General features: G+C 40.8%; 2 protein-coding genes across 8 annotated transcripts; one reads left to right on the top strand and one right to left on the bottom strand.

Annotated features, from left to right (window-relative positions):
* Positions 1 to 495: 495 nt before the first annotated feature.
* Positions 496 to 7,487, top strand: gps2 (G protein pathway suppressor 2). Of its 2 annotated transcripts, none has more exons than XM_064351621.1 (12): positions 496 to 816; positions 1,539 to 1,655; positions 2,002 to 2,111; positions 2,424 to 2,536; positions 3,120 to 3,199; positions 3,943 to 4,022; positions 4,501 to 4,675; positions 6,018 to 6,101; positions 6,271 to 6,347; positions 6,678 to 6,764; positions 6,949 to 7,032; positions 7,254 to 7,487. In XM_064351621.1, the coding sequence occupies exons 2-12, from the start codon at positions 1,562 to 1,564 to the stop codon at positions 7,344 to 7,346; spliced, it is 1,077 nt and encodes a 358-aa protein (XP_064207691.1). In that variant the 5' UTR covers positions 496 to 816; positions 1,539 to 1,561; the 3' UTR covers positions 7,347 to 7,487. The 2 variants fall into 2 exon arrangements, with proteins under 2 accessions (XP_064207691.1, XP_064207690.1); XM_064351620.1 differs by lacking the exon at positions 496 to 816 and adding an exon at positions 823 to 998.
* Positions 7,488 to 9,318: 1,831 nt separating this feature from the next.
* Positions 9,319 to 25,879, bottom strand: LOC135263506 (eukaryotic translation initiation factor 5A-1-like). Of its 6 annotated transcripts, none has more exons than XM_064351622.1 (6): positions 25,529 to 25,879; positions 23,214 to 23,391; positions 15,625 to 15,729; positions 14,214 to 14,345; positions 13,634 to 13,706; positions 9,319 to 11,373 (listed from the first exon to the last, which is right to left on the bottom strand). In XM_064351622.1, the coding sequence occupies exons 2-5, from the start codon at positions 23,382 to 23,384 to the stop codon at positions 13,644 to 13,646; spliced, it is 471 nt and encodes a 156-aa protein (XP_064207692.1). In that variant the 5' UTR covers positions 23,385 to 23,391; positions 25,529 to 25,879; the 3' UTR covers positions 9,319 to 11,373; positions 13,634 to 13,643. The 6 variants fall into 6 exon arrangements, with proteins under 6 accessions (XP_064207692.1, XP_064207695.1, XP_064207696.1 ...); XM_064351625.1 differs by having other exon boundaries at positions 9,319 to 9,544; XM_064351626.1 differs by lacking the exon at positions 25,529 to 25,879 and adding an exon at positions 24,792 to 24,931.
* Positions 25,880 to 27,914: the final 2,035 nt, after the last annotated feature.

Here is a 27,914-nt window from a genome sequence, read left to right as displayed (position 1 = left end):
TGTCAGATTACACAAACAGAGTACAGAAGAAGCCATACATTTTGCAAATTATGAAGAAGAATTTGAGTACCTTTTTGTAAAAAAAAAAAAAAAAGTGATTCTATTGGGATATTATCCTTAAATGGTCTTAGAAATTACATTTTAAGTGTAAACACAAAGAATGATGTGTGATAGTTTATATTAAATCAAATAAATGGTTTTAATGGGTAACTGATCAGAGTTATTCAAGTAATTTATATTCATATGCATGTGTAACTCTAGTACCCAAATCATTCATGCCTTGCTATTGCTAAAAGCCAGACTATAGCTCTTTAAGGAAATTGTCTGAGTAATGTAATATAAAGTACATATGAGAATAAATTCACAGTATATTGCACAACAGCTTAGTATGGGTAGCATACTTCAGGCCACTGAACTGGATAGCAGAAGGTCCAAAACACAAACACCATTTTATCCACTGTGGGAAGCACCCAAGTGGTCATATTTAATAACTGCAGTGGTTCAACAGTGGCGACAATGCTGCCATTGCTGCTGGGTATTAGCAAGTTAGCTTACGTGTTTAGCTTTAAATTCAGCCCCCATCAGTATGACAATCGAAGACATAACAATTTATTAATTATAGTTCGCTAGTGAATCTACAGACTTACTCGTGTGCTAACGGTGTTTGGATCGGTTCACTGAAACAGAGCGAAGACCAGAGGCGAAGACCCGAAGGTGATTGCGCCACAATTTGGAGAAAACCACAAAACCCAAGATTCCATAGGAAACCGAAGGCAGGAAGTGCTTTTTCAGTGACACCGGAAGTTCAATGCGCCTGTAGGTCTCAAAACATTTTTGTTTTCTATCCGTGTCCACTTGAGCGAATGTGTGTTATGTTAACTTGCTTAGATCACGTAAAGTTGTAGTTTCGAAGGCAACGATACCAGACATATCAAAAATTTTTGAACACAGATCCGCAGAAAATTTCATGCAATTATTTTTTGTTGCGACTTAGTCTGGTAAGCGATTTATAAGACGTACTAGCTTGTAGCTAGCTACATAATCAAGTGTTATTGCAATTATGTTTGTTGTAGCTAGCTAGTCAGCTTACCAGTCTAGGTAACGTTTATGAAAGTTTTTAGTCAGTCGAGGCTGTGAGGGTAAAATATTATTTCCGGGAGAAAGTGCTGGTTACTTGCTACAGTTATGCTAATGTCGGTCGCCACCCAGCCAGCAGCCGATTTTTAATCAATTTGTTTTTAGTTTAAAAAGCAATAAATAAGCTTATCGTTGTTTAGATAATTAAACATCAAGTTACCAATTATATGTGTTATCGTCATGTAACACACACAAGCTAGTTATTTCATAAGTTGTTATATTTATTATTTTTGTGCAAGTATTTGAGAACGTTGTAGTCCTCCTGATTATCCGTTGAAAGTGACCTGTTTTTGAAGTGTGTGAATGTGAATCCTTTGATATTGGTGCAGTAGTTTGTGTTTGGATACTGAAAACTTGCACAAAGCGAGATCCTAATGTTTTGACTCTTGTTTTTTCCATAGCTGGCCCAACCATCATAACCATCATGCCAGCACTTCTTGAGAGACCCAAGCTGTCCAACGCCATGGCGCGGGCCCTTCACAAGCATATCATGAGAGAGAGGGAGCGGAAAAGACAAGGTGAGCCCCGCAACCTCACCTCCAATGACCCGTTATTAAAAAGCCGAATGTTTTCATATCTTATCAAACACAGTGTACTGTAGGTTTTTGGGGAAAAATGTATCACTAGAAAGAAGAATAAAACTCACCACCCTGTATATCTGGGGAGAACACTGAATGATTAAACACTTTAATTACCCAATGTTCTTGTTTATTTCTGACTTTCACCAGGGCTTTGTTCTGGTTCAAGAACAACAAGGTCTGTTGTCACTGCTGCTTATTTTATGTTCCCGGTTTCATCTGTACTGATCTGGAGCCTTCTATCACATTCCCAGCCAGTGACTATTTCATTCTGTTTGCTGCACAGAGGAGGAAGAAGTGGACAAAATGATGGAGCAGAAAATGAAAGAAGAAGAAGAAAGGAAAAGGAAGAAAGAGATGGAGGAAAGGATGTCCCTGGAGGAGACAAAGGAACAGGTGAGATAGAGAGGTGAAAATAGGAAGGTGAATGAACAGTGACAGGGAGAGGGTGCATTTGGAGGAGACTGAAGATCAGGTGAGAGGGAAGAGTGGGATGAAGGCCGGGTTGGAAAAAACAGAAGAATCATATTGAGGAAAGGAACAAGACTCATACCAAGTGGAAGAGTTGGTGAAACAACAGGTGCCTGTGACTGTACTCAGCAGACAACACTAAAACAATTTCCCTGTATTATATGAATTGTTCTTTACCCACCCCTTCTCCCTCATCTGTCTCTTTGCTCCTTACATTCATCCCCCTCTGTCTTTTAGATCATGAAAATGGGAGAGAAGCTCCAGGGGCTGCAGGAGGAGAAACACCAGCTCTTCCTCCAGCTGAAGAAAGTCCTCCATGAGGAGGAGAAGAGACGGAGGAAGGAGCAGAGGTAAAGAGAATGAACAAATGAAAAATGAACTGAGGTAAACTGTAGAAAAAGAAAAATACAGAGGGGAGAGAGAGCCATGTCCCAAACATTTACTGTGAAAGGAGCAGAGATTTAAGAGGATAAATTGATTAAAAAGTTGGGGTAAATGGCACTGACAAAAGAACAGATTAAATATGAGAAATTAAAAAGACCAGAGGTAACGAGTAGAGGAAAAAAAAAACATAGAATGGAAAGAGAAAAGAAGACCAATGATCAGATTAAAATTGAAGAGTCCGAGAAAAAAGCATGTAAAGAGGAGTGATGGAGGGGGGTTTTGCTCTTGGATTACAAAAATCTAAGTGTTTTATTCTCTTGAGTTTTTTTAATAAGCGGCTGATTGGAGTGCCTTTCTTTGCCCTGTGCTATGTAGTGCATACAGTGTATGTAGTGTGGTAGACTGTGCAAAAACCTAGCTACAGTTCATTTCTATGTCTGAGAAATGTTTTTATAGCCAGTATGTAGGGTCCTTTCATAAATAGATGTATATGATGTCATAACAGCTAACATTGCTCATTAATGATGTCGCTCCCTGCATGTCTTTCAGTGACATGACAACTCTGACCTCTGCTACTTATCAGCCCAGCATGGCCATCCACTCAGGACAGCACCTGCTGAGCATGCAAGGTGAGACACACACACGCACGATCACATACACACGCACACAACTCTGCTCAGCAGCCTTTTCCCTCAGTCATAAACAAGCTTTGAGCAGCTCTGACGACTCTCACAAGACAAAGTAGCCACCTTGTCTAAAAATAAACCATAATAATCACAACACTATTATAACTTTTTGATTATTAGCAAACCCACCAGCCAGAAAAATGGCAAAAATTGGGTTCTTTCATCAATACCCATTATGATAGGATATAACATGAATTATAATGTAATTCTTTAATGGGCTGGGGTTTGGTTTGGTTCGTGGGAGGTGACTTATATAACAGGTGGTATTGACCAAAGGCGAGTGAGTGTATTGGGAGCAGACTGTCGAGTGTAAGATTGTTCCCAAAAAGGTATATAGGATAATGTTTTCCTTAGTAAGCAACCACATTTTGATGTTAGTCCAACACTGCAATCTTTTACTCCATCAAGTGAATTCAGAAAAAATGTGGTTATTATATGTGGACTTTGAAACACTAGCTTTGAGAAACTTTAGTCAGGTGATTGTGAAAATGGGCTCTTTCCAATTTGGAAAGCAAACTTGGAAGAGAATCTCCGCAGGAGGGTACCTGCCCAAGACTGTAGTGACTGCCTTCTGTGTTAATGATTTGTGGGGGGGAAAGTTCTCAGAATAACTTCTAAATGTCTGTCCTCTGACATCTCTCTCTCTACCCCTCCCTCCCTCCCTCCTGTTCCCTCCCTCCCACTAGGCAGTCCAGTGAGTCATGGTCGGCCTGGGGCTCTGTTAGGGGAACGCAGTAAACAACTGTTTCAGTCCCCTGTCGTTCCGGTGAGTTCAGAGCACAATATAGACTGCTATGTGCATATTGTGGATAAAGAAGATTTCTTTACCTTTCTGCTGTATGCTCTAGAAAAGAAATGGACTGAAATGTAATGCTGGTGACAGGCAGAGGGAAAGCAAGCTAATTTCCTTACATGATTTCCACTAACATATAGTATATAGTATTTTACACCTCTAAAGACCCATACTGTCATTTGGTTACCAAGTGCCCTTTCGGAGTCTCCAAATGGCCTTTTTGGAAACCCACCTAGACATTGCTTAGAAAAAGTCAAAAGGGTTCAAGTGGGCTCAAGTGTCCTTACCAGGGGTGTCCTCTACACTGCAGAGTCCATACATTTTGATTACAAATGTGCTATGCTGGAAAATAGACTATGGTTGATTCCAGCTATGGTTGTTGATGTGTGTGAGAGCTGATTGGTGGGCAGCGTGATGTGACAGTTGATTGGTTTGAAATGTCACCTGACAGGGGCGCCATTTCCCGACCCAGCCTGGCTTCAATGCTGGGAGCTCTGAACACGGGCAGTATTCAGCCAGCCAGACTGGGCATGGGCCCTACGGAGTGTCCCAGCCTCAGCACGCCTCCCCCTATGCCCCCAGCCAGCCTGTCCCAGTCAGCTACGCCAGCAGCTCCCAGCTTAGAGGTACACCTGCGTGTCTATGAGTGCACACGGCACTGTCAGTACAGATTTATTATTATTATTATTATTATTATTATTATTATTATTATTGTTGTTGTTGTTATGATTATTTTTATTCTTACCACTTTCATTACTGTAATTTTCACAATTATTACATTACTTTCTTTAATAACTTGTGCAGAGTGCTACGCTAACATTTTTCCATGGACCACATGTGCTTATTTATTTGAATAGGAGCACACAAAATCATCTGAATTAGTAGATGTGCTCCTAAATTATTTTTTCAGTTAGGACACATCAATGCTCAGGAGCCAATGCTCCTAAAATGGGAGTACTGTAGAGACTCATTGTGGTCTTTTAATTTACATAATTTTCATTGTGTCTTAACTACTGCTTGTATTTTTGCATAGACTGCGTTGTTGCTGTTCTTGTTTGTTAGGGTTAATCAGTTTAACCTACAGGGCCCAAGTTAAACTATGCGGTTGTTCCCTGCACTTGGAACGGTACTTCTCTCTAGGGTTTTCATTACACTTGTTCCTGGTTATGGTTATACACTTTGTTGTATGTCGCTCTGGATAAGAGCGTCTGCCAAATGCCTGTAATGTAACATAAAGCACTTTGAACTACATGTCAGAGGTTCTATTCAGACAGCGATTATTATTGTATCTATTAAATGTGAGAGAGCAGAGCTGCTTTTCTCATAACTGGGCCACTGCTCTTACCTTTGGGGATAATTAAAATGAATTGAATTTAGCTGATTTTGGAATTGAACTGATTTCATAAAGGCATAAAATGGATTTTGGGACATTCTCTGTGAGCATGGATGCAAAATGACCTTGATGTCTCACATTTTCCTAAAATTTTCCATAAGGAATGTCCATTAGGAATCTCCCCCACCCCTGTCTCCTTTTGCCCAATGTTAGGAACTGATAATATGAACTATACATTTTCTTTATTTTGGCATGCTAAGCAAGTCTAATCACTTAGCAGGGTAGACAGTCTCTTTCTTGGGGTCCTGAAGTGAATTTGTTGATGGTCAGAGAGAGAGAGTGATGTACAATCCTGATTGTGGACAGCTTGAATCTTGAGTGGGACATTGGTAGCTCTAAATTATTGCAAAAAATGAATTGCAGGATCATTACTACCCTCAAGAATGTCCCATAAGAGTTGGAATGACACCAAAATGTAGATACACTGTACAGTTGTGAAAAGACAGGATTTTTAAAGAGGCACCTGTAGGACCAAAAAAATTGTATATGGTTTGGAGTGACAGTGGGGTCAGTGTGTCTTTCCTCTCTAATGGGGATCTCTCTTCCTTTTCTTTCTCCTCGCCTGCTGTCCTCAGGGGCCTCAGCCTTCCAGGCTATGCAGTACCTCCCTCACCAGCAGCAGGGCTATACAGTGCACAGCCACTTCACCTCTCAGCCAAGTAAGGGTGTGTCTGCGGACACGACTGTGCGTGTTTGTGTGCCGGCTCTCAGCTGTGAGTGTGCATGCGCATTAAGCCCATGTGCGCCCAATTGACCAGTGGGGTTCACCAGATAGCGATGAAGCGCAGACCCTGGCTGCCTCTTATTGGCTGTCTTCTGTCTCCACAGGTTTTATCCCCAGTGCTGGCATACCCCTCCAAAAGCAGTTGGAACATGCCAACCAACAGTCTGGCTTTACTGACTCGGTTAGTACATTTTCTCTTAAAATTGTTTCAGTATCTCGCTCAGGTTTTAATAATACTAATAATAATATCTGTATATCACCTTTCGTACATTTGTCGCTGATAGGTGTTGACAGTTTACGGAGACTTATAGTTAAAAATGCAGTGTGATACAAGTGTGTAGGATAACACAGGACGAGGATAGAAATATGCCACGAATAAGCCAAATCCACTAAAAATGGGATTTCTGGCAATAAAAAGAGAAGAGAAGCTGTGACATGAAATGTCTGTATTTGAATGAAACAGACCTGAGGAGCGGGTAGTGCTCTGTAACAGGGATGCTTTGTGTTGCAGAGGCCCATGCACCCCCAGGCTCTCCATGCCAGTGCCGCAGGCCTCCTCCCCAGCTCCTCCATCGCTGTCCAGATTCCCTCAGCCAAGGTAGCAGCCTACCTCCACATCCCGCGTGCCTCTCTCTCACATGCACACACAGATACACACACACACACACACACCTGACAGGTCGGACATGAGGTATGCCTGCCCAATTTTCTGGGGGTGTGCTATGCTAATACACAAAAAAATCATACTGGATTTCTGACCCGTTTTTTGTGTTTTGGAACAGTCCGGTTTGTCATACAACCACCCTCCCCGCCCAGCTTCTCCCGGGAGTTTTCCCCACGGGACACCCCCACAGCAGGCACATTCGGTGAGTTGTCCAGAAGACACCCCTCCTCTCACGTTATAATCACCTTGCCATCAATTATGTTCAGTTTTTACATATCAGAAATACATATATGACTCACAAACACATCCATATCAAAGGGGTAAAAAGTATTGTTTGTTGTTCCACAAGTTTTTTTAAATGAGTTTTACTTTACACTGCTGTGACATCGTGGATCTGATTTTTGTTCTCCTCCTCCCCAACAGGCTACTTTCCAGAGCTCTCCACAGCAGACTCCTCGCCACACCTACCTTTCCCACAGCCAATCAGGGCAGAGGTTCTATCACCATAGCAAGTAATCTCTTCACCTGTGACCCAGGTGGAGGGGGCAGAATAATCTCATGGTCTGTTGGTTTTCTTCTGATCCCAAGAGGAGATGTGATCTTTTTTTTACAGACCAATCAGGTAGTGCTGACCCTAAATATCTGTGGGGGCCCCTAGTATTTGGCTTTATTGCTCAGCGTCCTCTCTTAATCTCATCTGTCAGAGATTGCAGAACCTCTCCATGTTTGTTGCTTATGGTTGAAATGTTTAGGATTAGAAAAATCTGTATTTCCTGATTGATCAGTAAAAATTAGATCACTGCTGAAATGGATATCAAGATTTGCTTGACGTGATTTGCTTTATGTTATCTTTCATTGTTTCAGTCCTTTGCACACAGGGACACAGTGGATATTTTAGTCTGTGATTTCAGTCACAAGTAGCAGATGGAAGATTCAAATCTACATAGGCCTGTTTAAACTGAAAGGCCTACATAGGGCTATTTAACTTGTAAGTTATTGAAGTTATCCTGGATAATGCAGGAATTGCCATTTCAGGGCAATTTGGTTAAGGACTAATTTTTTTGTCTTTTTATTGGGAGTCTCAAAAATGCAACCATTCTGGAAAAGTTTCTTCAAGTCAATATTTTCAAGTAATTTTCTTCATTTGTGTGTGTGTACAGTATATGTACATTTATGACTTGTAGCTATGAGATTTCTAATAATTAATAGTGTACAGTTCTTTTGAATTCAGTAGTCTCCCATATACCCATGAACAACAACATGGCGTCCCCACTCCCTTTCACACGAAGTGGAGAGAGCCATCTTTAACATCAGATTTAGCATTTTACAAATTATTCTGTCATGATTCATGATTGCACTATAAACCAAATAGACATCAAATTTACATTTATTTTCAGTTTGTGATTAACTGATGTATCTACTATTAAACGATTGTGTAAAAAGCCTTTTGTTTTTTAGTTTTATTTTATGCTTGTTTTTGTAACGGTACAACAATTGTAAAGGCAAATATGACAAAATGCCTGAAAACCACTAGCATGTTCCCTTGTTCCGGAGGAAATTAAAGTGGATAATTTCAATTTTAAAAAATAAGTTCAGTGGCAGATTAGCCTCTACTTAAGGTGTCAAAAGTTCTTTTGAAGTGGGATGCTGTATACTTTGCTTTTTAATTTTTTCCCAAAAAAGCTTCATCCATTGTATGGTATCCATAATATAATGATTCTCTCAACTTTATAAAATAATTTCTACTGGAAAAGCAGAGCAGTTCTCATTAAGTATAAATGAACCATCTTGATGACACAAACACGAATGGTGCAACTGTTCTCCTATTGGAATTATTGAATAAGTTAAAAAGTACATCTGCGTGGTTAAAAGCTTAGGGTGATGCCAATTATATCTATTGGTTTGAATTGGTAGTTCTGCATTTCTCTTATGGTAATCACACATATATCAAAACTGAAAATATCCAGAAACCAATGTGCATGACATGGGGTAAATATAGGACCCGTTGGGTAAAAATAAAATACACAGATTGTAATTGGGTGTACATGTTATCAAATCAATGAGTGGAGTTTTAGCACAAATATAATGTAATTCTGTTGGGTTCTGCTCAGCTGATGGTCCAACTATATTTGTCTATTTTTTTCCACATCAGCATGGGAATGTTAACGTGCTGTAATTTCATAACACAACCACTTGTTTCCATCTGCTTATTACCAGTTTTATTCAACTTATTTGAGGATGACATGAGAGAACTTGTGTGTTAGGGGGAAAAAAAAAAAAAAAAACTTGCCACCCATTAAATTTCAGGAATTTTCAGAAAGAGAAAAAAAACAAGAAAACAGCTGAGCTTAATTGGTAATAAACAATGCACAGATCAAAAATGGATGCTTCTGCTTAAAAGCATCTTACAATGACTGCAGTGGGTGGATAAAATAACTCTGACACATAGCTCTCGCTGGACCCGTGTGTATACCCTCAGAATTTTACATTCTGTTCCGATCTTGTCATTAATACCAGTCTCACTCTTATGTCCTTCCCACTGAGTATTTAATTAATAGAAATGTCTACAGAAACACACATTGTTTCTTTTATTGAATCCAATGTTGTCATACAGAGATATTTAGCAGTAAATGTCTGAGCTGAGGGGTTTATAAATAAAAAAGAGATGCTCCAGAACAGTGCAACACTGAAATGTGTCCCTCATTCTGCACGTCCTGTGAATAAATAAATGAATACATATTATATTAATACATAAATTAATATAGTCTCTTTTGGTGCAGGGACCCTATGGATAATTGTCACTATTCAGCATATGCAGTGTGTCCTGGTAAAAGCAATAACCCACAAATAAAATTCTGGAAAACAAAAACTAGCATAAAATCTGGGTTATCGCATTGTCCATTGTGTTTTATAGTTATCAGTAAAGGAAGGGGAATCATCTCAGAATGATTGTCACGTGTTACTGTGCTGTCAAAATTTTATTTTAAACACCCCAAAATCCAGGACACCCCTCCATATATAAAGAGTAGTTTAGTGGTTTGCAATAACACTTGTTAGAGTGAGCGAGGGACCCGTGACTGCATAGCACAGGGTCTGCCAGTCGGACAGATGGAAGTGAAGACAGAAACATTGGTCAGGTACACTAAAAGAGGAAGCACTCAAGCAGACACTCAACATTCTCATAACGTTTCTGTAACACTGCTTTTTTTCTTTTAAACAATTTAAAGAAAAAGAAACTGAATTGATCTCAACATTATCTTTGATTCAACTACACACTGAATGCATAATTCTTTTTTCGTCTCACGGAATTACATAAGGATTTTCCTTTGCTCTTTCACCCTGATGGACTGAAAAAAAGGAAAATGCAATGTTCTCCAACTCTCCATTAAAAGGAACTAGTTTTGTGATTTTTACAAAACATTTAAATTCTGCCAGGGTTTAAGAATCCACTAGGACAAACTTTAGTGAAAAAGTTTGACCAAATTACAACAGAGGATATTGAAGAACCAAAGAAACAAGTAAAAGTAAAAGCAAAAACAAGTCTGTAATTCTGAGCTGTCCTTAGTCCCGTGATCCAAACTTCAGGTGTTTTTGTGAGTTCACAGCGGCATCTGTATACCACCAGTGCTGTCCAGGCTCGGAGTAGAACTTAATTTGGGGAATTGTAGAGACTTTTAGGGAATATTTACACCTGCTATAGTGAGATCAGATAATCACTTAAGTATTGTCGGTACCCAATTAGGGGCTGAACAGAGTACCCAAATTGTATGGGGAGGGTGACCCACAAGGTCCTCTCCATAACTGAAGCTATAAGCAATGTTTGCTTTAACTGATAAGAGGTGTCGCAAAGCAGATAATGTAGGCAGTGAGCAGTGAAGAGCACTGCAAAGTTCAGGTACTACAACGGTGGGTTGGGGCAAACTTGAATTAATTGCCATGCTTTAACCTTTCTGCAGACTTTTTTGGGAACCAAAAAACCGAAACTTCCAGAAGGATCGAAAACTTGACAAAAGAATTAGCCAAATGTTTAGCTCCGTTACTGGAACGCTCATTTTTTGTGACCCTGGCAATAAAAATGATTTTAATCGCCAGGTTAGGGTGACACAGAGAGATGGGTTTGAAGACAGAAAATGCAGAACTTATTTGCAATGGTTATAGATCTGAAGAGAACAAAGACAAGTGTCACATGTAGAAGCCCTTAAAAATCGGTACAGGAAAGCCATTTTGCATTCACAGGAGGTCTCCTCCCCAGCCCCAGGGGCAGGTTTAGTGTGAGAAAATACAGATCCCTCCTTCCTGCCTCTATCTGTAGTGTGTATATGTGTATATATATATATATATTTAAACCATAGCTACCATATATACATATACGTCTTGTCTGTATACCATTACCAATTATGCATTACATTTATTCTAATTTCACCCAGAGGTGCTAGAAAGAAATGAAAGTGAAAAAGAGAGATTAAGAAAGAAAGAGCGGGAGAATAGCAATGCTGAGGTCTTATTCTCTCTTTTTTTTGGGTCCAATGCATCTCGCCAACCCCTGGAAGATGAGAAGAGCAGAAGACCAAAAAGGACGAGACAGAAAGGGAAGAGCGAAAGAGGTTGAGTCAGTAAACTGAATTTCCAGATCAACTGGGAAAAAAACATAATCCAAAAGTCTTTACGCAACAGTAAACACACCCAGACATCAGTGCAGACAAGCATTTAATACATTACATTTGAGAATACTGTACACTAGCATGACTTAACTAGTGACCTGGGGTCCAAATACCCTGGCCTAATGTTCTAACCACTGAGAAATGACCAAAAACCGATGTAATAATATGTATCAAAACATACAATTATGTTCAATGTCAGTATCTGGGTTTTCACAAAACAAATTAGAGCTGTGAAATAAATACAATCAAGTCAAAACTGACTATTTTTTTCTTCATTGATTTGTTTCAGTATAGTTTTGTTTGTCAGTACTAAGATGTCCTAAATTGATAATTTACCACGAATGGTAAAAATAACAAATAAAAGGCAACGATGACATTTTACTGTAAGTGTGATAATAGCCACATGGACTTTAAGAATATGTCTATCCACATACTGCTTGTGTGCAAACCGGTCTATAAACAGGACGTAGAAAGTGTTTGGGCCACTTGCAACACAAATGCACTGAACTGCAACATTTACATTTTAGGCATTTATCTGATTTTCTTATCCAAACCGACTTACAATGAGTGCAACAGTGATGCAGTGCACAGTATGACCAGCGGGGGCAGTGCTGTGAAGTAATTCTATGTAGACAGAATGTTATCACAGTGGAGTGGAAAAATTGTCCCTTCTTACCCATTTGTGTGATCTCACTTCCCCACAACACTTACACACTTTCCATGACATCACCATCAGCACTGTAGTGTGATTTTGTCTTTCAGAATGAAAATTCATCTACAATGCCCCTCCCGTCAGAGGTTTAGATAAATCTAAACCTCTGTATCTGCAGCCGTGCAAATGGCACTCTTTGCTGGTCAGCACCTGGCCATTGTCACCATGACAACGATCATGTTTTCCGTGCACACTGCTTTCTCAGGAAGGATGTCTAAACTAGGGGTGGGACATCTGCACTTTCTCCTGCTTTACTTCACACAGACCAGCAGGACAGGCCAGGCTGTTCTCCTGGTCAGGAGGTGGGTCAGGGGAACAGGCGGTTGTGCCAGAGCACCTCGCTACTGCAAACAGCGACAACACAAGTCTGGTACAATCATACAATCATTTTTGGACAGATAAAGATGAAGACTTAGGCTACAGGCCGTGGCAAGCCGTTTTCAGTCTTCCTGGTCTTCAACAGGCCTTTTCCGTTAAGCAAATTCAATGATATTGTAAAGATTTTGGCTCATTTTATGTGAATGCCACATAAGCCTATAGTTTTGTATCACTTGTGTGCGCTGCAGTCAAGAAGAATAAGGACAACAAGGATAAAATATGGCGACCAACATTAAAAGATGCAATAGCAATATATAGGCCAATAGCGCTACACTTAGGCTATACATGCTTTATTAGAATGCATTAGAATGCAAATTATTTTTGAGAGATTAAAAATAAATAAATAAATTAATGTGAGCAATAGGCGATGCACAAATGTGAACTCAACTGCATTTATTTGTGGATCGTCTACATTTGTGGATCAGAAGTATTTATTTGTGGATCAGCAACATTTATTTGTGCATCCACTACATTTATTTGTGGATCACCTACATTTATTTGTGGATCAGTTACATTTATTTATTTTGAGAATAATTCCCCCATATCTAAACCTTCTCAGAGCTCTAACCCAGTAGCAGGGATGGTATTCATAAAGTGGCATAAACTATTTTGGTGTAAAATTAGAGAAACTAAACCACACTGAGAACAAATCCATTTTAAAAAATGATCACTTCAGGCTACAAACTATCACCCAGTACTAACACTGACTACTCATAAATAGAATCTGGCATAACCCACAACCAATACACATCCACAGCAGACCTGGGTCAAATACGTATTTGTTTTGGATTCAAATACTTTTCTGTGCTCTATTGATCTTTCCTGGTGTAATTGAGCCTGTCAATATGACTAGAAGGTGGGCTGCACTTTTTGAGAGTATTTCATTGGTTCCAATACACCAGACAAGATCAGTAAAGCGTAGAAAATTATCTGAATCCAAAACAAATACGTATTCGACCCAGGTCTGATCCACAGTGACTGACATTCTGCAGCGGCTACCAACGTGCATGTTATGGCTGTCGACGGCAAGAGGTGACCGATAAACCGTTTACCTGTAGCGTTTTACTTAGAACCAGCTTTGATGGCCACCGCACACTCCTCGTTCATTGCAGACAGAACAGTGATCTAAGACGAAGCAGAGACAAAGAGTTAGACTCTGATATAGAGAGGTGCAGAGCTCTTCAATGAACATGTACATTCATCACACTTGTATTTCTAATAGCACCCTTCAGTGACAGGCATATACCTCTCCACTACAAACCTGGAAAAAGATGAGGCGATTAGAACCATAAACCCGCCCATTTTCTGAGATGTAACTGATATTTTCTATCCAATCACATCGCCTCAGTGAAGGCAGGACTAATGCTATGAGACACAGGCAAGTGGTTGAACAGGGAGGAGGCAAGTGTCAAATACTTCACGCTACTGCAAACCACCCTCTGTTATTCAGCTCTGTGACTAAGCTGGCACGTCCCTGGCATGGCCCATCGGTGCTACAGGACGAGCCGTTCAGCGCAGTAACACAGTAACACAAAAACTGGACCGTCTGGATTCCAAGACTACATTCACATTTCTCAAATAATCTGTGCTGCCTGAGACTGGTGCGGGGCGCGGATGGAGAGGGTCACTCACCATCATGTCCTCTCCATCCTCAAACCTGCTGTTGATCTCCTTGCCCAGATCTCCCTCGGGTATCTTTAGGTCCTCCCTCACCTCCCCGCTGTCCTGGAGCAGGGACAGGTACCCGTCCTGGATGTTTATCAGCTGGGAGGGGCCACGGTGCAAGAGCAGAGAACCAGGGAGATGGAAGAACAGGGACGGACACACGGTACAGAGAAAATAAATGATTCATTAGAGACTGTCAGCAATTAAAAACATAAAAATGTATTTAAACTTTATTTTACCAGGTTAGTCTCATAAAAATTTTTAGACCTGGCCAAGAAAAGCAGCACATACAGTTTCAGACAATGACAACATAAAACATCAATGGTAAATGGTAAATGGTAAATGGACTGCATTTATATAGCGCTTTTATCCAAAGCGCTTTACAATTGATGCCTCTCATTCGCCAGAGCAGTTAGGGGTTAGGGGTTAGGTGTCTTGCTCAAGGACACTTCGACATGCCCAGGGCGGGGTTTGAACCGGCAACTCTCCGACTGCCAGACAATCGGTCTTACCTCCTGAGCTATGTCGCCCCATCAAGATATTACAATAGCAAAAGATAATAAAAATAATCATTTCGAAATATCAAATTAAACATTTGTTAAGCACCTAATTAAAGATTAAAGAGCAGAGATAAATTCTAATTAGGATATAAATTATATAATTACCTAACAATTAAAACACTGACATCCACCCATTTCATTTCATTCAATGCCTTTGACCTTGGCTCTAAACTAATTCACTGTAGCAAGCTCCTGAAGCTTCATGCCTTTCTGAAGTTCATTCAAACTAAAAAGAGCAGAGAACCTACAATCTTTTTTGCCCACCTCAGTACGAGTCAAGCTTTAATGCTCCTGTGGTGTGAGATGGTCAATGATGCGACAGTTGCAGTCAGGGACTAGTCTTGAATTTGTCGCGGGACCCCAAAACAAATTCAAGCTGGTCTGATTTTGTCGCCTTCGTGTCTGACATGCAGTGACATGTCTTTCTGTGTAACTGTCAGCAGCCAATGAATGTGCTCACAATACACCACCAAAACACTGGCAGTGAGGAGGACACCCAGAAAACTAGCTAGCTAGGTAATTTGCTTTCTTTCTCCCTAGGTGAGATCAGTAATACTATTTCAAAATAAATTGGTAATAATTTTACCTATTGGTCTTTTTTTTTTAACCAAAGCTGCAGGCTGGACAATCTCTGGCTTTGTTTCCAAGATTTCTGTGAGGACTATCAAAAAGTAGCCAGAAAATGTCAACCGCTCACTGTCAACGTTGTTCTGTCAGTTGTTACCAATGTACTCTGTGGTTGGTGAATTTTGAATCTGTGTTTTCTATGAGTGAGATAACACAGTTTCCTTCTCTATTATATAATCTCTGGGCCGTACCTGGTAGTCCACCCGTTTGATATTGGGGACATCCATGTTGTGAGTGGAGGGACAGATATCCTCATACTTCTTCCCACTAAAGATGTCTATTCCAACCATGTGGACCTGTAAATGAGAACAAACAATACCCCCTCACGCTTATGACAGCACAGAGACCATTCCACATCTCACATCCCACACAGGTAAGAGGTCCCCCTGCAGTCCTGGTTCTGGAGCTTTGGGTCTGTGAAACCAGGTGACCTGAGTTCAACCAACTGCTTTAATTGACCAAATAAGCGCTGAACAACTACAGAAACCAGCACATCCAGCAGCTCTGCAGAATCAGGCTGACAGACCCCTGCACTGAAGATCAGCACATATTTCCATTTCATTTCAATTCACACAAAAAATAACAGAAATGAAAAACGAAAAATAGGCATTTTTTTCCCTGAATGGGCAGCGCTGGCCCTGAACACCAACACCCACACAGTCTGCTGCCTAATACTTTTAACTCCTGCTTCACTCTCCTGTAGGCTACTTCCTGTTCGAGAAAAGCCCAGTTTCCACAGACACATGGAGATTTGCATTTCAGCTGATCGAGTCTCACCCACTGCTCAAGTGCTGCAGAGGATGACATATATTTAGTGCTGAACATTTCTCACGCTGCCTACGCTTGTCTATGTCACATCTGTTTACAAATAAATAAGCCAAATACCGAGAGACATAGTAAAAAAAGCAACTAATTAAAAAAGGAAAGTAAAAGTGGTTTATTACTGAGGCAGAGAGAAAATGCACCAATATGCAATGCTGAGGTACTTATGCTATATTAAAGTTTCATCATCCAATCAGAGGGGATTAGGGTTTTTCCTGCACTGAGAAATCTTTAGCGTGTGCCGAAGCAAAATGCGCCAAAGTGGAAAAAAGGGAAGACAAACAATTACAACTCCAGTTTAGCTACCGGGCAGGTAGCTAATTTAACCCTGGCCCAATGCTAGGGAACACCAAAAGGAAGAACCCTGGAGAGTTGTGTCCTCCATTTGCCACTAACAGAGCTCACATCCAATGTGCCGCTGGAATAACAAGGATGTTTATTTCTTTCTCATAATTCATGTTTTGGGGGCCTATATCACAAAGCAGGACTGCCAATTTAGCTGGATAACTGTGCTGAGTAAAACCCGGAAGAGCTCTTTTTACTGCATGTTCCAGATTTGGGAGGGTTCCGGGTTTTACTCAGTGCAGTTATCCAGCTAACTCAGTAGTCCTGCTTTATGATACAGGCCCCTTGTTTAGTGAGACTTAGTCCAGACGACTTGCATTGATTCAAAACACCCCAGATATCCTGTGTTTGATTCACACTTGGTAAATGGGCCGGGTCAGACCGCACTGTTTAACACATTTACAACATTTAGGCATTCAGCAGACACTACTATCCAGAGCAATTTCCACAGCCTACATTTTTCTTTTTTTAAACTGACAACCCATTCATAACGTTGAATGTTTTACAAAAGAAATTCAGACACCTTGCTCAAGGGTACAGGTACGACTGCAGTTCTGGGAATCAAACCTGCAACTTCTACAAGCCTGATTCCCTGACAATTACACAACACTGCCGGCAGTTATGTGCTAGGAAGGCCCGAGAAAAAAATGTGGCAAAACCGGTCCAGCATTGACATACACAAAATTTTGGCATGGTTACGTCTGGGGAAAATCCACTGTCTCCAAAGAACTATACAGTCAAGGAGCGATAAATTAACACTGACTGTCATCTAGACCAGTACACTTCTGCGGGAAATACCATTCCTTCATTGACAGACACCTGTGTTCAGTACACTCTGCACCCATGGCTGCTCCAGAAGAAATTGAACTGCAGCTCATTTCTGAATGTGACACCACGTCAATTTACATTTGTTACATTTCCATAGAAATACTGGTGTGCTCAGGGCTTTTTGGCCATGCCAGTCATTCAGCTCATTAAACTGTACCGGGAAAAGGAAGGTACACCTCATTTCACAGGCTTCAATTCAATCAGACCTGTGATTAAAGTGCTTGATAAAAACACTAAGGTAGCAGAATTAACCTTTGTCATTCATCACAGTATTAAAATGATGTCATTCAGCACCAAACTGCAATTTGTTCAGCAGACATAATTCAAAATATCTAAGCTTTGAGATTTAAAATGAAAAAAACACTCCTGAAGATCCTTCTGAATTTTCAAACATGTTGTTAACTGCACAGTAACTAAAACATACAATAATATGGAAGGAATTTGACTCTGAATATTGGTGAAAATGGACATTTCCTTTCAAGCTGTCAGTAATCTGCAGGGATTTTACTGGGGTCTGTAGGATTAAAGTATTTGAGACCCGGGTCTCATGTACAGCAGGCTCAGAGCCAACTGTCTGCAGCAGTTCAAGTTGCAGGAAGAGATCTGTCCTCTCCTTTTCTCAATCAGATGTACAGTATAAATCTCACACAGGGGAATAGTTCAACATCAAACTTTATTCTACTAGGAAGTCACACTGAGATAAAAACATTTTACAAGGGAGACCTAGCCAAGAGATGGTGGTGATAATGTACATGAAAATATGTTTTACCAGAGTCTGGTACCCAAAACACTGAAACAAAATAGTTTGTGGAATATCTGCACATGGTCAAAGGCTACGGCAAGGATACCGGATCGAAGCAAAAAGCCATGTTCATGTTGAAATAGCCATAACTGGTGTGGGCAGAAAATATTTTTAGGTGGCCCCCTTCAACTGGGCATGTGCAGAGAGAAGAGTGAGTGTAACTGAGTACAGAAGCAGCTAATTCCACAAAGTTTAAAAAAAAAATAAAAGAATAAATCTTCCCCCTCAGAAAACGTAAGTATTCAAAATAAATGACAATGCTAATAACACTCAAAATAATTATACTCTGAATAATGACATTACAATCGTAATCTCCGGTGCTGGATTCCCAGCAGTAGTTAAAGTAATGGTAATATTATATACCTCGGTATGCTCAAGTCATGGCCTCAACAGCTGTTACTGGTTTCATGCAAAATACAGTTAAAAGGTTGATCTGTTCTTACATTTACATTATACTATGCCACTATCCAGATGCAGATGCACTTATCCAGAGAAATGAGCTGTCTAAAGCTCATTCCATTTCAGTTCACCTGTGAAGACAATTTAAACACTGCAATGCTCATTTAACAATGAGGGGGAACTGATAAAATGCACACCTTGTGTGTGGTGTGAATTAAATAAAAGGCGTCTATAGCACAAGATCACATAATCCTTTTCTCTCTTATAATGCCCAGAATTATAAATAAGCAACAATTTAGGGTGGCAGTGTAGCATAATGGTTTTGGAACTACAGTTGCAACTCAAAGGTTGTGAGTTTAATTCTCTGATATGGCGCTGCCGTTGTACCTTTGAGCAAAATACTAAAGCTTAATTGCTTTAGGGAAATATCCAGCCCTATGCACAGATAGTATGCAAAATAGCCATTTGTTTTTAGGCAAATCAAATGCCTCTCATTAGTTTTAGAAGTCCAGTCTTAGCTGTCCTGATAACATTAACAATAGCTTTCAAGTTTTTTTCTTAACTCACTGTATTGCCATTTTAACTAGATTTCTAACAATTATTAGTCATGAATTAACTATCAAGCAAAATTGGACTGCACCATTCCACCTTAACTTAGTTTTCCCCAGAATCCAAAACAATTAATGATGCTAACTCAGAGGCGGGGTGGGATGTCTGTTGAAACATTACATTACATTAATTGCTCATTTATGTGGTTTTCAACACTTCCTTTGAATTTTTACCAATGGGAATCTAGTAAAATGTACTGAATTTTCATTTGAATGTGGCATGAATGTCAAATTCTGCAGTTTTGACATACCTAGCAAGCTAATTATCACACTATCTAGCAACCAGTCCATGCAATCTAGCAAATCTAGCCCCTCTCGTTCTAGTCAAGTAGCAAGCCAGCGCATGGTTCCGTCACTCGTGTATCTTAAAATTCAATTAGATCTTGGGTAATAATGGTCTCACAGTATGTTTTCCATCATGGATATCTAGCTAGCCACCTACTCCATTTGCTTCAAAACTGCAGCTATACAGTTATAACAAAAGAGTAGCAAAGCTTCATTCATTTGAGTGCCTATGTGGTGACTGACCCTGACATTACTTAAAAATGCAGTGAATAAACATAGTATATGATTGATTCCTGCTTTTTGGAAAATATCTTTTTCCTTTGTAGGGGAATTTGTTCTTCAGTTACATAGATATCGTGAGGTATTGTAGATGATGGTCTTGTGCTGTAACACTGTCTAAGTCAGTCCCCAAGCAATTTGAACTGTTACTGTTGAAACTTAAACTGTCAAAAAATTTCACTCTCTCTGTTGCTGTTTGCTATAGACCACCCTCTGCTCCAGCATGTACACTAACAGCTCTTGGTGAACTTCTGGCCCCTCACATTTCCTATGAGTTTGTCCTTCTGGGTGATCTAAACTGGGATATGATCAACCCCCCAGATTTAGTCATACAGCAATTTGATGCTTTAAACCTCTTTCAACTTATAACTAAGCCAACCAGACACAATTTGAAATCACCCTCATCTGCCACACTGATCGATATTATTCTCACTAACACTCCATCAAACTATCAAACTTCAGTCAAGACTTGAGTGACCACTGTGCCATTGCATGCGTTCGCTCTGGCCTCTCTGTCAAACGCCCACCAGTGATTATGACCAAGCGCTCACTGAAAAACTTTGACAATCAAGCCTTCCTACATGATGTTGCAGCTGTGAACTGGGATAGAATCAACCTTATCCCCTCTGTGGATGATGCCTGGTCTTATTTCAAGAATACCTTTAGCCTTATCATTGATAAACACGCCCCACTTAAAAGATTCCAGACCAAGAATCGTTACAGCCCCTGGTTTACTCAAGATTTGGCTGCTCTGATCCAACTAAAAAATGCCTTATGGCGGAGAGCTAGGTCTTCTCAGTCTCCTGCCGACTGGCTGGCCTTCAGACAATGCAGAAACAAAACCACACAGGCGATCAGGAAAGCTAAAATCAATCATTTCAAAGAGAAATTCTCAACTTGCGGATCTGACGCCAAGAAGTTCTGGGAAACAGTCAAGTCCATGGAAAACAAACTTGCTTCTCCTCATCTACCCACCTCTATGAAATTCGGTGAAATTGTTTTTAATGATAAACCACGCATGGCCACGCTCCTCAACCACCACTTCGTGAAGTCATCTCATGTCTTTGATACAGCTGCTCCTAACACTGCCTCAACTCATACTCCTACTTCATCATCCAGCGTTAACAGCTTCTCCCTTCAACCTGTAATGGTTTCGGAAGTCCTGGATGAACTCATTAAGTTAGATCCAAACAAGTCAGCTGGATCTGATGGGCTTGACCCTGTGTTTTTAAAAGCAGCCGCTCATATTATTGCTGCCCCCATTACAAGCCTGTTTAACCTGTCATTTCAACTGTCTGTATTCCCCCTTGACTGGAAATCTGCCATGATTCTCCCCCTCTTCAAAGGAGGCTCTGGCTCTAACCCGAACTGCTACAGGCTAATTTCCATCTTGCCCTGCCTGGCCAAAGTCATAGAGAAACTGGTTCATAAACAACTAATTCACTTCATTGACTCTAATCACATTCTGTCTGACTTGCAGTCTGGGTTTAGGACAGGCCATGGATGCATCACCGCTACCCTGAAGGTCCTTGACGACATCGTTACCGCCATGGACAACAAGCAACTCTGTGTAGCTGCTTTTATAGACCTAGCCAAGGCTTTTGACTCAGTCGACCATAATATCCTCCTGCAAAGACTTAGTAGCATTGGCCTGTCCAGCAGATGCTGCAACTGGTTTGCCAGCTACCTTGCTGATCGTGTCCAGAGGGTGAAGACCGAAAACATCACGTCGGAACCACTTTCCATCACTAAAGGTGTGCCTCAAGGCTCCATCTTAGGCCCAGCCTTCTTCTCCATCTACATTAACGAGGTAGCCAAGGCCGTTGGTAGCTCCCAGATACATCTGTATGCTGATGATACTATCATATATTCAGCTGGCCCCTCACTCCATGCTGCTGTGTCCACTCTTCAACAAAGCCTCACCTCCATCCAGCAGTCCTTCCACAACCTCCACCTGCTTCTCAACTCCAAAAAGACCAAATGTATGCTGTTTGACCGGAAAAATCTCAACATCTCCAGCCCCCCTAAGATTTTCAGTGCTGATGGCTTGGAACTGGAGTTTATCAGCTCCTATAAATACCTTGGCCTCTGGATGGACTCATCTCACTCATTTAACACTTACATCAATAACCTTCTGGCTAAAGTCAAAGCTAGACTTGGTTTTCTGTATCGAAACAAGGCTTCTTTCACGCACTCCGCCACATACACTCTTGTGAAAATGACTATCCTTCCTCTGTTTGACTATGGTGATATAATCTATAAAATGGCATCAAAGGGCAGCCTTAGCAAGCTCGACACACTCCACCACTCAGCAATCCGTTTTGCCACATGCGCACCCTTCACCACTCACCACTGTGATCTCTACAAACTGGTGGATTGGCCCTCCCTTCATACCAGGTGGCTACAACATTGGCTGCAATTAGTTTATAAAACACTCCTGGGAAAGACACCCTGCTACCTCTCAAACCTCCTGCACATTTCCGACAGCAATTACCGCTTAAGATCCAGTGATTTCATAATGCTCATCATTCCAAAAGTCCGTACCGTCTTTGGCCGTAATTCCTTTCGTTTTGCCGCTGCAAATGACTGGAACACACTACAAAACACACTCAAACTCACAGCTCTCACATCTCTCAACATGTTCAAACAAAATCTGCAACAGGTCATAGTTGATTGCTGCACCTGCTGACCAGCCCTCTCTTCACTCTCTCTCCCTTTACAACTGTTCAAAGAATATCCAGTAACTCACCTTCTCTTGCACATAGTGTTTATTTATTGGTTTACTGATTTTATTTATTGACTTTTGATTTATTTTATTTACCTATGCCGTCTTTTGCCGTTTCTTATGTACTGTTGTGTCATACTGTATGTTGTACTGTACTGTATCTGTACTGTATGTGTCGTTTTGTGCTGACTGTGTTTATTTTACCTATTTTCTGTTGCTGACGCCTCTTGGCCAGGTCATCATTGTAAATGAGAATTGGTTCTCAACTGATTTTACCTGGTTAAATAAAGGTCAAATAAATAAATAAAATAAAAATATATTGTGTATCACAGAATCACATATCGTGACACCATCATATTGTGGTCAACAATCGTGATAGTATTATATCGTGAGTTACTCTGTGATCCTAACCCCTAACAGGAAGACGGTGGCAGCTCCATGGCTGCTTTCGCCAGCCTCAGTCAAAACCTCAAGTGCTTGCTGTAGGAACACAGAATGATTGACCAATGACTGACCTACCTGAGACAAGACAATGTTGCAACTTGCACATGTCCACACACACACACACACCTAATACTGTTTACATCCAGCCACCACCTTACTTTGGCACTGATTCTCTTCATTTCCAAACAGATACCCTCCACCACAAACAACTGTACCACTTCTTCTCCCACAAACAGCTCTAACCTTAGCATGACCATGCTTGCCGGTCTTAGAGGTGGACATTTCCATGATCTTGCAGGGCCGGCCCTTCAGGATGACGTATCCGTTCTTGCGCAGGGCAGAGCACTGCATGGGGTAGGTGGCAGATGCCCCTGCATCACCTGTCTGGAAGTCCAAATCTGCTGCGTCTGCCATGACAGCACTGAGAAAGTAAAAGGTGAAGCGCCACTGGTCATTAAGATGAATCACTGGGTATGTAACACAAACCAGCAGTCCAAATGATCACACCTCAGATTTAATCAGCTATATTATGGCCAGCACATGAATTCAAAACGGTGATCAGACCATTTGACTGGAACTATTTTCCATTGGTATGCGCTTATGACACAAAAATGTAGTTTTTAATGTCCACCTTGCAGCCAATCAGAAACAAGTACTCACTCAGACCATGGTATAAAATAAACTACTACTATAAGCTTTTGTAAGCGACAAGAAAAGTGTATAGTAATGACCGATTCAAAAGGCCAAACACTTAAGTGACGCGTGGATACATAGTCTAGATTACACGTAATGCGCTAATTTCAAAACACGATGAGTAATTTATAGAACATAAGTAATTAAACTAGCTGCAAATCCATGCTTGCAATAAAGAAAAAAAACTCCTAGCAGGGTGTTCACTAAACAAGGGTAGAAATAATTTAGGCCTACTCGTTCCAAAGCAAATGTAACTATTTTACGCTGATCCAGACAGTCGGTGAAGCATGGTAAATAGGCATATAGAATGTAGACTGGAATCCAACCTCAAACAAGTTCGTTTCATTTAGCTACCTGCTGATTGCTGCCTGTATTACAAAAGCGCATTGCGCATAATAACGCCAAAACCAACTTCGCTTGAAATTAAGTAGCCTATAGGTAGGTTAATGGCGCTATCAGAAAGAGAAGGAGCAAATCTAAATTAAGCAACAGGAACATGGATGGCACCTGTTAACTGGTGACTGCCTGACATGCAGTTTAGCTGCAAACGTGTCCAGCCATCAATCTGCAACATATGGGAGTTTATGTAAGATTGGCGGTCGCCTTTTAAAGTCTCGTTACCTCGAAAACACCCTAAATGATAAATTAATGGAGATAAAAAATGTTTTAGTTTAGAATAACATATAAAGCACCAGGCCCCAGCCATTCGTTTCCCGGGCAGCCACACAGCTGCGAAACCATGACGTTGTAAAAAAAAAATCGCCGTCAAACAGTTAAAAGGGGTACACAGTTACTGTGTACGATAATTGTGACTCCACAACAAGTCCGCTAATTCGCACAACTCGTTCGTTTACGTAGGAAATGAGCAATTGAAAATAACATACAAACATAGTGACCCATGCTTCATATCCAGGCATTACAGCTAGCCTAGTAACTACATGCCACAGGGCTGCATTTTACTGATCGAAGCAGAACTAATCCGCAAACTGCATTTGACACAATCGTAGTCATTGCAAGCTACGTCTTTTCACAGCTACGATTATGTCAACGTTAATAAGTATTATTAACGTTCGTTTAGGCGGAGGTTCATACAACTTCAGCTATCCCAGAGGACAGTGCTTTTCTTACGGCCTGGTAATGAACAGGCAATCCGTCACAGCGCAGCGGCGTTGATCAGGGTACTGAGGCCCACGATGAGGGGAGCTTTGCCCGAGGTTATCGGTTGTAGTAGGCTACTGGTGCTTACAGAATTGATAGTCTACGCGGCACACGTGTTCACACGAGATTTAGCTAGATAGACTCAGGTAATGATAACGGGTGCTCCCAGCATTGATATAAACTGTGCAGTGTAGCCTAGTCTATTAAAACCCCCATACCGCAAGTAGGCTAACTCGCGGATGATGTGACAATTTAATATGATTTAATTTTTTTAGATGCTGCTACACGTTTAAAGATGCAACTATCCGCTAGAATTACACCTTTAATAATAACAGTAATAATAGGCTACATAGTCTGCAAGGGAGTTTGTTTGTGGTAGGCAATCGAACCTACGGCAATATATAGGCAATGAATTGTAAACTGAGTTAACTGTCATCAGAGCCTATTTGCGTTAGCCTATTTGAAACGGTTTTACTGAATGATTGATGAGAAAGCAAACAAAACTTGCGAATTGAAAAATTCTAACAAATATAAGAATTGAGAATGATAATTAACTTAATTCTTGAAAATAGCTAACGTAGCAAGCCAAATTAGTTTTTTATGGTTATGCAATGACAGTAGGCTAGGCTACAGAAACCACTGAGAAAGTGGATGGGGAGAGGAAGATGTCCTCACGCATTGCTGATAATGTTTAACAAGTTACTTACCCGGTCGACAATCCTTTCCAATATTAATGCGTTTCTTGGCTATCTTTTTCTACTCCCACTGGTGTTTCTTTTTCTTCCCGTCTCCGACTGTCTCCCGTCTGCCGTGGTGCCTTCTTCTGCCCTCTTGGCCCGTCTTTTTCTAGCCGCCTCCTATCTCTTTTCTCTCCTTTCTCCGTATCTCTCTGTTTATCCTTTATTTTAACACTCACGCTGCGGTCGCAACAAGCCTGACAGCATGGACCCAAAACTCACACAGACTGGGAGTCACTCGAGCACACCCTCGGTCAACACTCGTACTCCCCCAGTCAACCATAGAATCAGAAGCAGGATGAAAAATACCAACCGTGATGGCCTCCCAACTGCGCAGTCGCGTACATTTTCATAAGGGGGGGGGGGGGGGGCTCTGTGCCTGCGGTGTGTTATGAGTGACAGAAAATATCCCAACTATTGGAAAATGCTTAATACTTTTTTGCCTGTTTCATATTGTACATGTTTGCATGAGTAAGCTGCGTATTAGTAATATCCCACTTGTCCAGCATTCCATTAGAAGGAGCAAAAGCATAATGGCAGGACATGACATCTAGTATATTTATTCAGTTGCCCGTGCGTTCTTTTTTATTTTGACGTAATGAAATATGAATGATTAAATATATTGTGGCAATGTAATTTATAGTGACACAACAATACCCACAGATTTGACATAAGTCATGCTTTCCCCCTTTCATTTCAGTATGAGCAGCAGGTATGAGGGGCGAGTATTCATGGGCCCTAGCCATTCATTCTTGGCTGCACTGACGGCAAAGGAGGTTTCCCGCAAGTGACTACAACACCAAGGTATGGTCAATAGCGGTTTCAGAGCTAGCGGTTGTTTGAAATTGAAGATAGCAGAATAATCTGTAGTAGTTGCAAAAAAACTAGAATATGTATTGGATGCATTCTAGGGGTGTCAACAAGACTAAATTATAGAATGTAAAAAGTGCAAATAATTGGGAGAGGATTATTAAAGTACTCTTGGTTTTCTCATTAATGTATCTAACTCGAGTTACAAGAGGTTTTAAAAAGCTCAGTATATGTAAGGCACTGGCTGGTGGTCGCCTCTGGAGGAACCTGACCGTTTGCGGAGCCGACCGATAGGTTAAATATAGGCCAGTGAAACATAAATCCCATGACCTATGCGCAGAAAGCCTGGGCGGGGCAGCGAGGTAAAGTGGGGGCCAGGCAGCGAGATTTTGCTGAGGGAACAACGCGAGACGGAGCGTTCTTTTCCCAAAACGCAGGCACTGATGATTTTTCCAAATAATGTGGCGCAATACCAACGAGATGTCTAATTTACCACCGACCAACTGCTTGGACTTATATTTGCACAGCAGGACAGGTGTGGGTCTGTTCTGAATGATTGAGAGGGGGGCAGTGGATGGGAGGCGGTGTGTGGAAATATCTTAAATATTGAAAAATGTTTTAAACCTATTTAGCATGTTTCTTATTAAATACATTGTTATGAATATATTACTAATGTCCCAGATTTCCAGCTTTCCTTTAGAATGTGCAAAAGCATAAAATTATCATTCTGATCAAAACATGATTCATGTTTTTGAAAATGTGTCTACTACAGTCCAGTGTCATTATAATTGTAAACTGTTGCAAAACCAGTTATGGCAAAGAATGGGAATGGGAGTATGTATATGGAATCTTCTACAAATAAACACAGGACAAAAAGTTAAGAGATAAAGAGTGGGGGCGGCACAGTGGTGCAGTAGATATCACTGTCACCTCACAGCAAGAGGGTCCCAGTTTCGTCTCGTATCCATGTGGGTTTCCTCTGGGTGCTCTGTTTTCCTCCCACAGTCCAAAGACATGCAGGATTGTCTAATTGGAGACTTTAAATGGCCTGTGGGTCTGAGTGTGCAAGTGAAAGGTGTGTGTCCTCTGTGTTTGATTGGCGACCTGCCCAGAGTGTATTCTTGCCTCTCACCCAACACACAGTGGGATAGGCTCCAGTACAGTTCCTAAATGTACAAAAACAGTGTTTTAATATTCAGCAGTGGAAAAACATACAGTGCCCTACAGAAGTATGGGATCAGTAGAGTGAAATTTGTTTTTTTTTAATATATACTTAAAGTATTTGGATTTGAGATCAAAAGCTGAGTATGAGACCAAGTACAGACAAACAGCTTTCATGTCATGGTATTTACATTTGTATAATTTTCACAGAAACAGCTGTCTTTGTGTTGAGTCCCCCCGTTTACTATCCCAAGTTCTCAAACTTTCTCTCCCCTTTGTTGTCTCTCATTTCCACACACCCCTAATACATTGCATGACTCATTTGGGTATCCTTTGATTCAACATACAAATTAACATCAGGAAGACTTCTTTAGCCATATGGGAC

Source organism: Anguilla rostrata, chromosome 9, assembly GCF_018555375.3.
Source record: "Anguilla rostrata isolate EN2019 chromosome 9, ASM1855537v3, whole genome shotgun sequence".
In the NCBI taxonomy this organism is placed as follows: Eukaryota; Metazoa; Chordata; class Actinopteri; order Anguilliformes; family Anguillidae; genus Anguilla; species Anguilla rostrata.
This window is presented reverse-complemented; position numbering and strand designations above follow the sequence as displayed.